This window comes from Catharus ustulatus, chromosome 3 (genome assembly GCF_009819885.2).
Source record: "Catharus ustulatus isolate bCatUst1 chromosome 3, bCatUst1.pri.v2, whole genome shotgun sequence".
Classification (NCBI taxonomy): Eukaryota; Metazoa; Chordata; class Aves; order Passeriformes; family Turdidae; genus Catharus; species Catharus ustulatus.
Genome location: NC_046223.1, coordinates 19134891 through 19152801, shown reverse-complemented (window position 1 = coordinate 19152801; position 17911 = coordinate 19134891). Strand labels below are relative to the sequence as shown.

The 17911-nt window shown below is 43.8% G+C and overlaps 1 protein-coding gene across 1 annotated transcript in view; it reads right to left on the bottom strand.

Annotated features, from left to right (window-relative positions):
- The window catches only part of WDR26 (WD repeat domain 26), a 31645-nt gene extending 21637 nt beyond the window's left edge, over positions 1–10008 (bottom strand). The window contains exons 1-5 of the mRNA XM_033053940.2: positions 9361–10008; positions 7751–7850; positions 7579–7635; positions 910–1046; positions 269–366 (exon numbers count right to left, since the gene is read on the bottom strand). Of these exons, the coding sequence (XP_032909831.1) occupies positions 269–366; positions 910–1046; positions 7579–7635; positions 7751–7850; positions 9361–9719 (751 nt within the window). The 5' untranslated portion in view covers positions 9720–10008. The remainder of the gene's footprint in view (positions 1–268; positions 367–909; positions 1047–7578; positions 7636–7750; positions 7851–9360) is intronic.
- Between the last annotated feature and the right edge of the window lie 7903 nt (positions 10009–17911).

Here is a 17911-nt window from a genome sequence, read left to right as displayed (position 1 = left end):
CACACACAAACCCCTCCCTAAACCACACATTTAATCACCAAGTGGATCACTACTGCATGCAGCAGAGCTAAGAAGTAACAGCCCTTATTATAAACAGTTTATCAGAGACAGCAAAAGGTTAGGTACAGAAGACCAAAGGGTAAAGGCATCTAAAGGTATCCCCATGAACCAAGAAATAAAAAACCAGCCAACCAGCAAACACAGTCAATTCTCTGGGATGTGCAAATTACAGAGGTAAGAAGAAATTCTAAACACTAGAACATCTTACTCTGGAGTTTGTCCAAAAGTTTAGATCTGGAAGCTGTTCCTTTCCCTTCCCACTCTGCTTTTGCACGCAAGTCTTCCGCATGGCTACACATCAGGTACCTGTTTCAAAAGTGCACATACACCAACAGACCAAGTCTTTTTGGAATAGTTCTTTTCACTTTTAAGCACCATACAGATCATAACATTTTTAATCAACTGGGATCAGGTAACTTAAGCTGGAGACCAAGAGGGGAAAAGGCAGGGAACTATTTCACAAATGCATGTCTTCTGAACAAATGTCTGCAAACTGCTCATACAAAGAAAAAAAAGAAAACAAAACACATGCAATTTTAGGAAGGTAGAAATGTGTTATTTTCATCTAAGAACAAACCAGATTATACCCACTTAATTAAATTGTAAGTTAACTGGCTAATAACTCTCAAGAACAGATGACCATACCTATGTACTAATTTGGGTTCTAGCAATATTAAAGTAAATCATCATCAGGCTACTGAACAGCATTTTATCACATCTCAGTACAGCTTATTATTCACCAGGATAGTAGCTTTAATGCAGCTTGAGTTTTCACAACATCAGCTATCAAAAGCTACAGAATTCCTTAAAAATCTTCTCTGCACGAGCTCTCAAAGTCCAAACACTTACCCACTGAGGACATGAATGCGTTCTGTATTATATTTCAGAGGCGTCAGTTCACAGCGTAGAACCTGAAGTGCCTCCAGGACCTTGCCATCCTCCAGGTATTCCAGGTACTTCTGCTGCAGCAGCAAAAACTTCATCCTCTGACATGACAGAAAGCAGCAGTCAGGGGAAAAAGGTTGACTGAAGTTTCAGAAAACGTTTGAGCCTAAACAGAACAGTAGAAACCATTCTACTATGCCCTTCAGAAACACAGCTCTAAGTAATGTTTCATTACTCAATTTCTTTTGTTGGTTTTTCAACAACATTGCAGTAATTAAGCTATCCATTAATTTCCTCCCTGCCTGATGGGGTTCCACGTACCTTCTTATCTCATTCCTCAGATCCCTGTTACAACTGGTCCCCTTTTCACCTGCTCTCTCTTTAGTGATCATCCTTCAAACCCTGCATTAGACAGGCTTTCCAGCGAAACATTCTATCAAGAAAAGGGCCCCAAATCAGCTATTCACATATTTAAGACTGCAAGACAGCACAGAACACAAGAGGACAACTCAACAAGTTCTCACACTGCTTACACAGGTGTTGACAGGGATTGTTTGTGTAGCTGCCTAACATAACAGTAACAAACTGACACTGCCTGAGGTTTGGGGTTTTTTTTTGTAGTTCCATGTTAACTGGTTTTCCTTCAGGGTTGTTTTCAGGATTACAGAAAATAATAGTTTCCTATATTTAGGAGTCAATTCAATACTGAATTAAAGTGCTGTTACTTCACAGTGTTCCTTTCACTTTTACAGTTTTTGGTTGTTTTCTTTAAAAAAAATAATCAAGCCTGCTACTCTAACAACAAATATCTGTAACTTGGAAAAAAAAAAAAGTAAATCAGGCATTAAGCTACTGTATAAAAAAAAACCTGAAGGCCTAGAAATTCCTAATACTAATTTTAGTAGAAACACACTGGTTGTTTCTGGATGTAACCAAGTATCTTGTGTTTGTACACATTCTTTCCTGCTTCCAGTTATCAGACAGAAATGACAGGTTTAGTCCACAAAATGCATCAGGTTGAAGAGGAAAATGAGGAAAATGTACACACTTAGACAAACTGGTGAGACAGACTGGAGATAAAGTGTAGCAAACCACATTTGCTTTTCTAATGAATGCACCACCAGCTCAATCACCAGTTTCCTTTGCTTTCATCAGACCTCAGGCACCTCACTATTTTCATGCTCATATTTGGTCAATGTTTACTTAGTTTCAAACACACTGCCAGCCTCCTTAAGTAGAGGAATAATCGGGAAGTTTAAGATGTTCCTGTCCTATTAAAGCTCACATGAAAGTTTAAGGCTCACTAGATGCTAAATCCAAAGTTAAAACATAAAGCATTTTCATTTCCAGAGACACTCAGTTCTTCAAAAGAATAAGGTTTCCACATACAGTGCCATTAACTTACCACACAGCTTTGTGAAGCATAAAACATGACACAGTAAAGATGATTTATGTTCAAACTTGTCTGTAGTGCTCTGCTGTCCTGTATCTGACAGGTAAACCTGTATTGCACTCCCAATCCAGCTCTTTAGTTTATTTGAGTTTGGAATTATTAGACCATTACTGTACAGTTCTTCCAGGTGAGAATTTTTTCAATGTTCTGACATGTGAAAAACCAAATGAAAGATATCCCAATTATTTACAAGCCCGGTGGTTGGCTCCATGCAGCAGGCCAGCAGACCCCACACTGTTTGCTTATATTCCAGCAGCAGGAGGGATAAGAACTTCCTCCACTAGCCATGCACCTGCTCTCCAGGACACAAGGAGATGCCCAGGTAGCAGACACACACTATATTTCACTGTTCTTGGTCACCTCATACTGATGATCACCACCAGATAAAAAACAGCCTGGTATTTCCAGTTTGTAATAAAAACTGTAATCCCTCTCTATCTTCCCCTTCTCCATTCACTGCATATAATATTTATTCAATTTATATCATATTTCCATTAAATGTGATAACCTACCTTTCCTCCCTCCTTACTTCCAGGACTTGGAACATTAAATTCATTTTGTTAGAGGAAAAAGTAAAGAGAGCAGAAAAACCCTGTAACATGGGTTTTATACATCAGCCCCAGCAACTCCATGAAAGCATTACAGGAATACTACCACTCAGAATGCTGTTGCCAAAGAGGTGCAATTTCAGTTCTAGGCTAAAAAGTATGTTTTAAAAAAGAGGTCACTGGTGCCATGAGTGATTTAGGCATATCAGGAATATAAAGGCCTCCAGAAAAACAAAGTATTATACATTTCATGCAGCAATCTAGTGTTCCCATAATGGAGAATTAGACTAAGAGATAAGCAACTTGAAATAGTAACTTATCGATAGTAGAGGGCAGGGACTAAAGTCTTGATGGGGAAGTTAAATTCAATTTTTAAGCTATTTTGATAACTGCTCCAGAACTCACCCTACAGCATACTCAAGCTATTTTGATAACTGCTCCAGAACTCACCCTACAGCATACTCAAACAATGGCATCAACTTCCTTAAGGCAAGAGTCATACTCTAGTAACATCACACTGCAAGTCATTTTTTGACATTGGGACACACTATCTCCTGCTTCTCATTTCTGTGCAATTAGTGATTTTGCTAACAAATAGATTTCTCTCAACTCCTCTATGCTGTCCTAGAAGTACTTCTAATTTCTTCCAACACCACCTTCTACAAAATCCAAGACCATTTTGGGTACATCATCTCTTCTACAGCCCAAACAATCTCTTCTAGAAGCAAAGAGAACTGCTCATAATATTGACAGCTGTAAAGCAAAAGCACAAACTCCACTGACTAAGTAGCTTATTCTTCCTCCACATTTTTTAGCTGCCTTACAAAAAGTGAAATCAAAATGATCATAATAGAAACCATACCAAAGTAACACAAGTGCCTGGGAGTTATCTCAGTGTTTGCAAAGGAAATTCAACATCATTACACTCATTATCGCTGAACAATTTAAAACTCAGAAACCACCATTGCTATCTTATAGCCAAGATTCCTCACCCTGAAGGACCCTTGGAAAAGTCCAATCCAAGTGTCAGCACTGCAGTCTGGCTGGTTTTGTTCAGTTATTACTACCTCACCCTTTCACCTCTGCAGAAAGGATGAGGATAAAGTGCATTACTTTGTTGTTTCTATAAGCTATTATTTAAGTGTAAATTGAACCTGGATTACCCTGGGGCAAAACTAAGAGTTAACAGATTTACAGGGTTTTGTTTGTTTGTTTCAATGTATGCAGTATTAGCATTTTCCTCTCTTCAATCTACAGCTTTTGATTACTAACATGAATGCTTAGTACCATACTCCATCCTTGTCCTAAGCGTTAGGAAAGCCTCTTCCAGAATCCTAAATTCTAGGAAGTCTGGCATGTACCATAACTCACCATCACCACATAACCAAAGGTGAAAACCTCAGCAAACAAAACTGTGACATGAACAGGACAAACATACAGCCACAGACAAGAAATTGGGCTATTCTGATCAGTAACTGTAACCAGCAGTGAATCTTCAGAAATTTAATGAGCAAAAGGCAAAATAATCTAAGTTTAGGTCTAGATTTTGGTGTTATTTTTCAACCTACATATCTTAACAAGCTCCACAACAGTTTTATTCATGTACTAGGAGTGCAAAATAAGTAAACATTGCTGAAATAACTGCTCTTTGAAATTAAATAGGTAACTAAAATACATGGTGAAATTATTGGCATATGTTTCAAAACAAACTCAACACAGTAACTATCTACTTACAGCCTGCAGGACTAAGAACTCAGTTTTCTTTATCCTGTAGTCTTTCACTTTGATAGTTTTGTAAAACACTGATGAAAGCACTTAAAAACAATCCAAAACTTAAATGCCCTGGATATGTAAAGGGCAGAAAACATTCTTCTCTACAGAATTCAGCAAGGAATTTAATGAGGTTTCAACCATATCAAGTCCTTCCACACAGGGAGTAATTAAATCCAGTAGGGAACTGCCCTTAATGCTGGTAGCAAGAGGGACATCATGCAGGCAGGTGGAGCACTTCACTCAAATGATAATATTTAACTCACTTTTTAGATTGCATTGCCTGCTGCAGGCTGTATACCTCTGGAATAAGTAAAGAGAACAAACTGAGGTATTTTCTAGATAGCTGTAGAGGAATAATCTCCAAGTTTCTTCCTAGGTGCAATTAAGTACCCAAGACAGATGACATCACATGCTTGAGTAGCCCCAAAGTAAGCAAAACCTCAGGGCGGCTTGAAGTTGGTGTTTTCTAACTGTTACTCAAGCAAAAACATCATGCTTGATTCAATTACAAAGTTTTCCTACAGAATTTCTAAGACAGCTGTATCTTATATGCTGGAAAAGTAAACATGACTAATCACATACTGTACAGCACTCAGTTGTGTTAACACAAATAGAAATAGCAAACTGTCCCGTGTGCTGCCACACCCTCCTCCCCCCATATCAACACACTGCATCAAAGCTTGAAAAATTGACATCAGCCATTTCATATTGAGTGTTTTCACCTGTACACCTTAAAGCACTTGGCAGAAATCAGGAAATTAAACACGAGTAGGATTTTAAGAATACATACACATTTCCCCTCACTGAACAGACATTTCAAAAGCAACTAGGTATCCTGGTTATTCTGTCCAGGTCATATTAACTATAAGGAAAAAAAAACAACAAACCCACCCAAACCACAAACCAAAAACAAACCACAAAACACACACCCTACTTAGTTAAATACTCTGTGTCATCTAAATTTTTAGGTACCCATTCTTCTTGTATGCACACATTTTTAAAACATCTAGTCACACAGTGTGAGTCACAAGTCAGGAAACTCAATATCCAATTTTCTATTTTTAAAGAGCTACCTGCAGCAGCACCTTGTTTGGACTTTTCCCGATCAAGACATTTATCACTTTCATTACTCTGACTTTACTGCAGGGGGGAATACCTACAGAGCATAAGGCATCCCTCCTTACCTGTAATGATCTTTCTCTAGCTTCCCAGCTGCTGACAGCACTAACACCCACCCAGAACCTCAACCATGTGCACAAAAGCTGGACAGGGAGGGAAGAGGAGACTCTGTGCACGCAACAGAACACATGCAAGCTCAACTTATCCTTGCAAATAAGGCTGCCTTACACATGGAAGACAGTCAAAACTGTTACCTGTTTTAAATTATATCAAGTTTACATAAAGCAGGTCAACTTTAAAAAGAAAACAGTTAATATTGGTTCAGGTAAAGTTCAGCCTAAACCAAGCATTTTTACTGCACCAAGCTTTACGGAACCAGTTAAGACATCAATACTAAAGAATGCTCTTGGAGCCCTGAAGGGCAGAAGGAAATATTCTCAAATTGAGTTCTCCAAAAAGTACTATGTTGACAACTCAAACCTCTTGACTCACTGACATGCAAAACACTTGAATACTACAGACAAACTTTGTAACTTCAGAAACATGAGAAAATTCCTTTCAAATGACCATTCATATTCCCAGATGGCAGTTCCATACTTTCAGACTGCACAAACTATTGAAAGCTGCACGCAATATTCTCAACTCCTTCAGGTCTTTGACTAAAGAGAAAGTGAACTACTGGTCTAATTAAGAGGTGCTAAGCTTTGACCAAATTAATAGAACCAAATGTAAACTTCTGTCAAGTACCCACTGATGTTTTGCTAAACATCTGTTTTTCCTACTTCATTTCCTGTTCTCTTTCTCTCCCTCCCCCACCAGACAGGAAATTGTCTTGACAACAAATGAATCAGCTAGAAGTGGAACTAAGCAGCCATCAGCTGATTCCTCATTGTTTACAGTCACAGACACTTCAGAAAGCCTTGATACAGTTTGCTTCCTAAGTGACCATAGCGGTTCTAACTTCATCTCATTAAAATAAACGTTTGAACACAAGAGAACAAGCTCCTTGAAGAGCCAAGTGATGACTTTCATATTGAGATCCAAAAATCAAAACAGAAAACACTTCACTCCAAGCAATGAAATCATAACAACACATATTGTAGCTATCAAGTCACAGGATCCACCAACCTTCTATTTCCAGGTTTATCTTTTTAAAAAAAAAAGCCACCCAAAGAGAAAAAGCTCTAAAAATCACAAACAGCAATACAAATGCATTTTCTCTTTAAAAGCCATCTGGAAAAGCAACAGTATTGTTCATGGTCTGTAGCAGCCTCTATATTCTTGTAATGTGCTATTACAATGCCAACTCCACATTAGTACTAGTGCATTTTATTTCTAAACTTATCTTCCCTCAAGAAAATCTAACTCTTATAAACACAGATATTGTAAGAAGTATTTCAAGGTTGAAATTAGTATTCAACATAGGCAGTTTCTACAGAAACTGACCTATTTTAGGACTGTGACAGGATTTATATTTTATCAGTTAGGTATGCTTAATAGAGTTTTAACATTCAGTACACCAAATCTTAGCCTCAATACTTTTGGGCTGCCTATCTCACATTCTATAACAGAATTTTAAAAGTTCAGATTACTATCATGTTTGAGATAGCATGCAAGCATCTTAAAGTAAACAAAAAAGAGAAAAAAAGAACTATGGACAACCAACTCCATAGTGAAAAATTACACCACTACAAGTAGTCCAACTACACAGCTCTGAAAGAGTTCAAGTGTGCCTCTTACCACAATTGCATGCGGAGAATGCACTAAGGCCTTAAGTTCATTCAGGTCGTTCTCAGCCTGCAGAAATCAGTATAAGAAAAAAAAAGTATATAAGGAGGATGAATTTTGAATTCTCTCATAGATACTATAAATTTCAACAGTGGTTAATACAGTCCTATAAGCCCTACGTTACCTTATCCCATTCTCCTTCCATGACATGATTGCGGAATTTGGTAGCTGAAGGATGTTCTAAACGACATCCTGACTCTTGCATGAGGAGATCAACAGTCTGGCTGCAGGAGAGATACAGTGTAAAAAAACCCGACCAGTTTCACCCTCACAAATACACCGCCTGCCATGATAACAGTTTACCATACTTTAAAGTAACTTTAATAAAACAAGAATATGATGATCAGATTCAGATGCTTGTTCAAGAAGATGACCTCAGCTGCCTGAGATATGTAAAAAGGTACCTCTACCTAAAGCAAGTTGTCAAGGAGCTTGAAAGCTTTGCTGAAGTACCATAAAGTATGTGACTTACCAGTCACCACAAACAGCCAGCCCTGCACAGAAGATAAACTTCATGAAGGAAGATAGAGTCTAGAAAGCTGTTAGCTACTGGCTGCCATCCCCTGCCCCCTCCCTACCTCCCCCCTAAAAGAACAGGGAGAGCTACAACATCTGGCACAGGCCTAATTTTTACTTCTTCATCACTTCTTGAAAGACTGGCTCCTTAAAAAAAAATAAACAAACTCAGGGACCTGTAGCCCTCCCCCTTTTATACTAAAAATAGCTTATTTACTGTGGTGTCATCTATGAATAGTCACGAGTTGTGTGCTGCTGTAAACTTGCCTCTTGTGTCAGAGGCAATTTATTTTATAGAATATGTTCTTTATGGCTGACCCATTCTGCAGTGTTTTGAAGACTTCTTTTGTGGCTACATAAGCACATTACAGGTCTTCTTTACCCTCCTTCCAAAATGATGACATACTGGCTAGCTTTAGCTTTACTCACAAAGCGTTATGATTAAATACTTGAGACTTCCCCTATTCCACTGGGAGATTATTTTCTCTATTCTGATTTTAAGAAAGGCCCAACATCCTCATTTCTTGTTTACAAGTAAGATTATTAGCAAAAACACGTGTCCAGCACAAATCTAGAGAGGCCTTCACCATTTAGAGGGCCAAAGGTTTCCAGAGGGAAGCCAAGCCGCCTGCTTAAGCGGCAGTTTACTTTGTGTCGCTTCCTCCGAGCTGACAAGCCAAATCTTGGAGCTCATCTGCGAAAAGCCGCCCCCCCACGCCCAGCTGCGGGCTCCATTATGTTTACCAGATAACTTCTCCCCCACTAACACATTTGTATTGATCTAGCCTTATCGGTGTGCAACTCGACTTCCATATTGCCATCCCTGGCAGGGTAAGCTCCTGTCCTGTCCCTTTGCTAGACACCGGCACAGGCTTGGAAAACACAGCTCCGGCTCCATTTTTCCGGGAGCGGGCCTGCCCCAATGCTCTGCCTGGCAGCCGGGCACTGCTCTCCCCTGCTGGACACCACCGGGCCGCGACGGGGCAGCTTTGGCTACCAACCCCCCCGCCGGGGCTACCTTCCTCTGCCCTCCTACCCGCTCCGGGCTGCCCATCCTCCATGGGGACCCCGCGCCGGACCCTCCCCGCGGAGGGAGCGGGGGGCGGCGGGCGTGTGTGCGGGGCTGCCCCGCTCCCCGGGGGTCCCTCCGCTCAGGGCGCCGCACAAAACCAAGGGAGGAAGGAAGGAGCCTGCCCCTCGCCCACCGCGGCCACTTACTTGAGCCCCAGCCCGTGGAGGTGCTGCCCGATCAGCCGGATCACGTCCTCGTCGGACTGCGAGAGCCGCTTCTTCTTCTTCAGGGCGCTGCCGCCGCCGCTGCCCCCCAGCTCGGCGGCGGCCGGGCCGGGCCCCCCGGCGGCGGGCACCCCGTTGTTGACGCCGAGCCCGCCGGGGCTGCCGCCGCCGCCGGGGCCGCCGCTGTTGGCCGAGGGCAGCAGCCCGTTGGCGTGGGCCAGCTGGTCACCGGCGGCCGTGCCCGCCGAGGCCTCGCCGTTCTGGGCGCCCAGGCAGCCCAGCTCCGGGCCCTGCGGCGGCTGCTGCTGCTGCTGGCCCCCTCCCGCCCCGTTGGCCTGCATGGCGCTGCTAGCGATGCCGCCGCTGCTGCTGCTGCCTCTGAGCGGGGCGGCGGCGGGGGCGAGCCCGGCGGGCACCGAGGGGGACTGGGACGAGGTGAGGCCTGCTCTGCCCGCGGAAGCCCCGGGCTCTCCTGCTCCCTCCACCGCCGCCGCCGGGGAGGCCCGGGCTTTCTTCCGCGGGGGCGGGGAGGCTCCGCCGGTGTCCGAGTCGGAGGAGGAGGAAGCGGAGGCCAGAGTTTCCTCGCCGAGAGCGGCCGTGGTGGGAAGCCGGGGGGGCGAGGAGGGGGAGGCGGCGGGGGCGAGGGGAGGCGGAGCGGGGCCCTGCGCCCGCCGGGGGTCCCGGAGGCAGCGCCGCCGCCCGCTCGGGGCTCCCTCTGGCGATGGCGGCCGCCGCTGCCCTGAGCCCCCGCCCGGCAGCCCCAGGCGCCCGGCCCGCTCCGCTCGCTGCCCGCCGGGTTTGTCTCCTCTCAGCCCAGCTGCACCTAATGGAGTCCGGGCCGGGACGTCACAGGAAATTCCTGCACTGCCCCCTACACACACTTCCGCCGCCCGGGGCCGCGGTGGGCACGGCCCCACGGCTGCCGGGGGGCGGTGGCGGGGCGGCCCCCGGGGGGGACGGGGACGCCCCAACGGCACCGCCCGGGGTCGCCGCCCGCCCGCGCGGGGTCCCGCGGCGCCTGCGGGGGCCGGGGCCGTCGTGCCCGAGGCGTTCCCGGGGGTCCCGGGCATGTGCCCGGGGTGTGCCCGCTCCTGGCAGCGCCGGGCTGGGAGGGAGCCCCGGGTGGTCGCGCAGGACAGGAGGGGCGGTGGGTGCCCGCTGCCCCGACGTGTCCCGGTGGGACCGGCTGTCCCTGGACACCGTGGAGGTGACCGGGTGGTTTCCGGCCTCAGGTGGTGTCCTGATGCAATTTGGACGGGGAGAAATGGGTGCAAACTGAAAGAGGGGAAAATTAGGTTGGGTGCGTGGAAGAAATTCCTTCATGTGAGAGGGATGAGACACTGGAACAGGTTGTCCAGGGAGGTTTGGATGCCCCAGCCCTGGAGGTGTTCAAAGCCAGGTTGGATGGTGCTTTGAGCAACCTGGTCTAGTGGAAGATGTCCCAGCCCATGGCAGGGGTGCTTGGAACAGGATGGGCTTTAAGGTCACTTCCAACGCTGATTCTGTGATTCTGTGTTTGTGGGTTTTTAAAAGAGGAAAATGAAGTTGCATCCTGGTGTTGCACATGTTGGTTACGGGAAGGTTTCAGAGCTGCTGGCAGCCTTATCTAGTCACTGCATGCTTTGGCATGGAAAAAGGGGAAATGGCAGCTTTGCTGAAGATCTTACAAGAATGTTGAGAGTTGGGGCACATTTGTCAGGACAGGCTGTCAGAAGACTGTGGGAATTACAAGGGTCCCAGTCTCTGCCCTGTGGTTTTTCCTTGCTAACCCTCCTGTGTGGTAGAAGGCAAACTCAAATCCTGAGCCAAGCCTCTGGTCAAAAGTCATGAGATGAGTGAAATCTTGGTCTTTAAAAATAGCATCTTGAAATAATATGTTTTATGTTATTTGGTTTAGAGCCTAGAATTCTTATCTTTGGTATGCTCGAACTTTTCTCCAAAACCCAAAGGGAAATAACAAAACTTTTTTTTCTTATTGAAAACTGAAGTTAATATCTAATTATCTTCCCCTTCAGAAGCTGAATTTTTAGGAGTACTGGCTTAGGTTAAACTAATAAGTTTGAAAAACAGTTTCGAGTGGAGCTTTGAAAAAGTCCAGCTGAGGGAAACTGCAGGCCCAAAACCAGTAGAGAACTCCGTGGAGGAACAAAATGCATGAAAGGAGTGAAACCACAGAAGGGGATGAAACCTCATGGAGGCCTGGCCAGCTGAAGCAGATACCTTGGCCCTATGTAGAGGCTGCAGAAGATATTTGGCTGATAACATCCAAAGCACTCTTACGCCAGAGGGAGAGGTTGGAAAGAGCTTTGTCCCTGACCTCTGCCCAGGTGTGGCTGTAGGGTTAAATTCAACGTCGGTCTTCCAGAGAGGGGAATGTTGATTTTGTGTTTTTAGCTCACCAGCCATTGCTGGAGAACACAAGGCTTGTGTTTTAGCCACTTCACTGCTCTATATACTCTCCATTGTTCTGTGTTTTCAGCATTCTTGTATTCTTTCTTGGTCTTCCCTAGATACCAGCTGGTTTTGTCATTCAAAGACTTGGGTAAAGATGGCAGGAGCAGTTACAGAGAGCAGCACAGACCCTGTGAGGGTACCTGAAAGTGAACTTTAAAGATCAAGACTAAGTTTTCAGGAAGATAAAGTTGCTCATCATTCTTTCCTGCCCTGTGCTTCAGTGTCCAGGGGAAAGGGATGGTAAAACCCCTTCCCACTGTCTGCTCCTGTCATCCTTTGTCACCTGTGGTTTTTACTTCTCCTAGGCTTTCCCTAGTCACCAGGAGGGGATCTTGGAAGACAGGTCTGGAGCTGGCACAGTCACAGGAGAAAAGAGAATTGTGAAAGGGGTAATGGCATCATGCTTTGTCAGTTTTTCATCAGCTAAGCCCTGCTTTGGATCTGATTCTGTTCTGCAGCCAGACGAGAGAGGGAAAATTTAATAATCCAAATAAGTGTGCAGCTTTTTTAGCAATTAGAGAATCAACTGGTAAATACAAAACATGTCTCACTTGTGACAGATGACTCTATTATAATATCAGAAGTGTGAGTTTATCATATTCAGGCATCTTTAAAGTTCCCAAAAGTAGAGAATTAATGCAACAATTCAGCTATAAAAAATGGCAAACTTATAAACACCCAGAAGAGGAATTTTGAAGAGAAATTTGACAGCCTTAAATACAGCTGTAGTACCAGCCATGTTACTGAAGCAGAGGTGTCATACATAACTGTGCAGAATATGTAAAATTCTGACTCTATTGTAATTCAGACAACTTCCTATTGTATAGATCCACATCTTTAATAGAAAAAATGTTGCAGAAATGCTTATTTATTGTGATAGTTTAGAAGACTGAAGAGACCAATCACTCCCAGTCAAAAGCAACCAATGAAATTACCAATGTAGAATATTTTGAACTAGTGATAGTGTAAGAAACCTGTCTTGGGACATTCTAGACTAAATAAAAATGCTTGAAAAGCAAGAAACACTTCCATTTTCTATGTCTGGAAAGTCAGAAAAAGGAGTCCTTGAATTTATTGTTTATGAGCTGGCTAACACTAATAAACTTTGGCTAATTTACTTTTTGGGGTTTTTCACTTCTGCCCCCCTCTTCCCCCCCTGCTTTTTTTTTTTTTTTGCTTTAGAGGAGGATGGAGCACATAGTCCAGATCTGAATAATAGGAAGGAACTCTCATTAAGGGCTGGGTTATTTGATAATAGCCATGTGGGGCTGCTTCAGTAGAGCTATAATACTACAAAATATTAGAGAATATCCCTGAGAGATAGATTAGCAGTCAAAGCTGCATGCTGAAGGTAATTAATTGTTTGATTCTCTATCGGGTGTGCATACTTTCCCTTTTCTTCTGCACCAAATTTGAGGTTACTGGAAACAAACCAACTAACAACAAAGAACAAAGAAAGAATAATTTAGAACAGTTGCATTTTCCACAGTACCAGCTAAATAAATGCTTGAACAGGCACCTGGATATGTTTGCAACTTCCAAAAAACACGATAAGGATGAAAGATAAGCGCCTTCCTTAAACAGCATTTCTGGAAGTCATTCAGCAGATAGCAAGCAAATTACACTGTTCTGAGATTCCATCACTTCATGCAGAGGAGGATGGTCAATATTTTAGTAGAGGAGTGGAATATGGAAAGCCAAAACCTGGCTGGAGTTGCAACTGAAAGATATGAAGGACAACATAAAGAGCTTCTACGGGTGAACTGGCAGCAAAAGGAAGACCAGGGAAAATGTGGGCCTGCTGCAGAACTGGGTAATTAAACTGGCCATAAAGGTCAAAGAAAAAGAAGAGACCTCTTTCACCTTGGACTTTGCTGGGGAAAAGCCCTTCCACATCTCCCAGGCTTCTGTGGGTGGCAGCAGGGTTTGGGCAGAGGAGGAAAACTACCCACAGGAAGTCCACTCTATCAAACTGGGCATATATAAGTCCATTGGACCACATGACACTAATTTGAGTGTTGAGGGAGCTGGCCAGTTTTATTTTGTGCTCACACCCTGTGACATTTGAAAGTCCATGGCATTAAAAAGACTACAGGTGGCTGAACAAAGGCTAATGTTACACATTTAAGTTCAGTTGTGTCTGATCCAGTGTCACTAACTTTGGGCTTAGGGAGCACAGGGAAAGCAGAGGATGCCATTCAAGCTCATCTTTATGAGGGCTTTTGGTGTACTTCCTCAATAACCTTATAACTGAGGAGATGTGGGTGGGGTGGGCAGACTGTGTGTGTGAAATTCTGGCTGTACCCCCAGGCTGGAAGGTTGTGTCTCAATGGTTTGAAGTCTTGACTGATGCCCCGTTAGGAGGGGTCAGAGATCAGTACTGGAGCAAGTCTTGTTTGACAAGGTCACCACATGGGGTGGTACAGAGTGCACCCTCAGCAAGTTTTCAGCTGATCCCCTTGCCAAGCTGGGGAGATCAGTTGATACACAGGAGGCCACCAGTCAGAGTAGGCTTGCCAAGCTGCAGGAGCAGCCAGCGAGAGCCTTGTGTTGGTCAACAGAGACAAGGGCAAAGTCCTAAATGTGGTACAGACTATCCTCATAGTCTGAGAACCAGCTGGCTTGGAAGTTGCCCAGCAGAAAAGGGCCTGGCCATCCTGGTGGACAAAAAAAAAAGTTCCTCATGGGATTTCAACACCTGCAGGGCTGCTTTATCCATATACCCAGCAGGTATGAGCTTTGTGTGCAGCACTGGTGAGGCCACACTGGATACACACTGTCTGGTTTGGGAGCAGCCAGTTCAGCAGAGGCTGATGAAGTGGTAGGGGCTGGAGCACATGCTGTGTGAGGAAGTGAATTTGGGCACAGCAGGATCTGATTATAATGTGCACCTTCTCAGAGAGATTATAGGGAAGATGGCACAAGGCTTCTCTCTGAGATGGTCACAGCAGGATGAGAGACAAAACTGAGAAGCTGCACCCAGAGATACTCCCACTGTGTGTAAGAAAACAAAAGATCAAAGTGAGAGTGGCCAAGTAGCAGAGCACTTTCCCTGAGTGGCTGTGGATTTTCCATCCTTGGAAACAAAACTAGACAGGAAAATACTTTGAACAACCTAGTTTGTCTTTGAAGATAGCTGTGGAGGGAGCAGGAGGTTGAACCAGTAACCTGCAAAATATCTTGCCCAACTTTAATTTTGATGTGATTAGAAATATACCTTCTACAAGACTATCCTTGTGTTAGGGAGGAACAGTATTGGTGACTGGGTAATCGTCATGTCTCAGGGGTTACTGGTATTATATCCCAAAGCTTCAGTACAGCCATCATGTTGCTTTGTAGCTGAGCTTGCTGGTGCTATTGTTGCAGCCTAATTAAATATTAGGTAATCACACAGTGTCTTCTGTCCACCAGATTCATGTGCATACACTGATGTTGACCTCTGCACTCTCCTGGGTAAGCACAGCATGGTGTGGTCACAAAAATAAATGTCAGAAAGGGCCGAGGATCCCGTGTGGTACAGAACGTCCTGTTTAATTCAGGGCGTTCCATGTTATTACATGGTCAGTGCAATTTCTCATAGGAAGAGCATACATGGCATGGCTTCCCCTGTATTTCCGTTGCCACAGGTGTCTTTCTGGATGTGCAGGATGTGATGTATTGGGAGAACTCAGACTTTTCTGTAAGGACAGATAAAACATGCATGTGCAAGGGGAGTGCTGACAGATTGGTTCTTACTGTGCAGCTTCTCTGAGCAAGACAATATTGCATATGCTGTGAATCTGACATGTCAGACTTGCTTGGCATGCAGGGTTTATGTGTCTGGGACTATCCTAGATATCACCTTGCAGAATCTGTCTATGTATCCTGTGATGTATAAGGCATTTTCAGATATATTCAGAAGTAATGTATAGCCAGGATTTGGAAAGACAGTAGGCCGCCATGTCAGTGCTTCAGTGGATTGCAATGGACGGAATAACGCCATGCTTGGATTTTTCTTTTTTTTCTCCACATCTTGATAGGTGTAAATGTTCACTCTAACACTTATGAAATCCCCTTCTGACCACTGTGTGCAGCAGGAGCTGGCAGATATTCCACAGAAAAGCCAATCACTGATTTTATTCCCTGGAGGTTTCCAAGCTTGTTGTTTCTTGTGGTCTGTGTTCCTTAATATCAGCGTGTCGATTTCATGTCCAGGTCTCAGATGGGTTATTGGTGTTTTTATGTGAGATTAGATTTGTCCTGCTATTGTTGCAGTTATTTTACTTTTCCTACTTGAGGGCTGCTCCCCTGCCTTTCATTTTGTGCTGGCTCTTAAGGCAATTGTTATTTCAGGCTTGTTAATTGTGTCTGCCAACTCCCACATGGCTCCTAGAGCCTAACCCTGAGTGTGGTGACACACCACCTTCTATTGCCTATCCTTGGTATTAGGACCTGTCTCTCCCAGCATGACATGTATACTTGGCCTTTCTCTAAGCAACTGCAATGAGCTCTCACACCTGGCAGTAAACATTCAAGACCAGGCATGTAGACGGTCGTATCTCATATGCACTCTGGAATGGGCAGAGGGGAAATTATTACGTAATCACCAGAAGATTATATCTTAACATTAAGCTTGTGAATAGCTCCTTGGAGCCCTGGGATTACTTACTAATTTTTTCCCCTTCTTAATCAGGAATATATGGTTTTCCAAGTCCATGTTTAAAAAAGCAAATGAACCAGACCCATCTTACTTTGGGCAAGAGATTAAAGGCTAGTGTCACAATAATGTCATTACACTATTTAAGTGCCCCTTATTTTAAGGGAAATCATTAGTTTTTTTCTTGTAACTGTACCTTTACTTAAAATACAATTTCCTGTACAAGCTCCTCCTTCCTTGTTGGTGCGTAGTGTCAGAAATAAAGAGCCACAAAATTAGAGAAAAGATTCCTTTGTGTGGCTCCATACATTTCTGTAGTAAAAAGTCTTCACCACTTCATCTAATGTTTTCTGGTACATCAGCTCTGGCACTTACTCTCAGACTTAAAACCTCAGGAAGTTTCAAATAACTCTGATAAAGAACCCAAGACACCACCACTGGTCCAGCACAAAAATACTTTTCCTGCATGCTTGACGAAGGGTGTTGTTCCAGAACTAGACTGGCCTGAGATGCAGGAGTGGGCAAGAGTATTGCATGGTGCTGAAGACTGATCACTCAGGCTTTCAGGACACTCATGCAAGACACAAGTTCTGTCTGAGGCTAACACCAGGCAGTAAGGTGTTAAATTCATGTGATCCAATAACCTTTAAACATTACATTTTGATTTCCAGATGAGTTTCTTCAGATCCTTTTCCAAAGGCTCTTAGTATCAGAGAGTTTCATTTTTTTGTCTTTGACTAATGTATTTTGGTCTTTTGTACTAAACCAACCTGATTTCTCCAACTGAAAATGTAACATTCACCAAATTTTCTGTAATACTTGGGGGTTTTTTTGAGAGGGTACAATCTCTGGAATGTAGGCAGAGATAGATTTTTACTGAGACATACTTGGAGCAACTAATATACCTTGTTTGAAATTTTGCCTCATAAATAACATAATAATTTCAAATACATGCAGATGAAACCTTTATGCTTTCATGGCTTCTCTCTTAGAGAAGAGTGCCAAGAGGGTTTCTGAAGCATGGTGTGGTAGGGAGGATTTACTGACATGCATTTGGCTGCATTACTCATCACCAGTTGGACTAATGGGCAGGACACCCTAGATATTGTCATTCCTATTTTTATCCAGCAGGACAAGTTGATACAACAGACACAATTGCATCTGTAGAATTTCTAAGGTAGTTCCTCATTTTCTATAAATACCAACACCTTCTTTGTCAGTAACTCCAATTTAATAGCACTTCTTCAGAGTGCCACTTCTGAAGAGGAGTGTGTCCTGATGGATATTGTGAGTGCTGGGAGGCATGGTGGGAAGTAGTTCCAACTGAAAGGAGGAAAGGGGAGTTTCCTAAAATTAGCATCAAAGGCTTGGTCTTTTAAATATTTCAGTGCATGCATAGACATATACTTCTGTGGGCAGTACTGTTTACTGCGTTTTCACAGT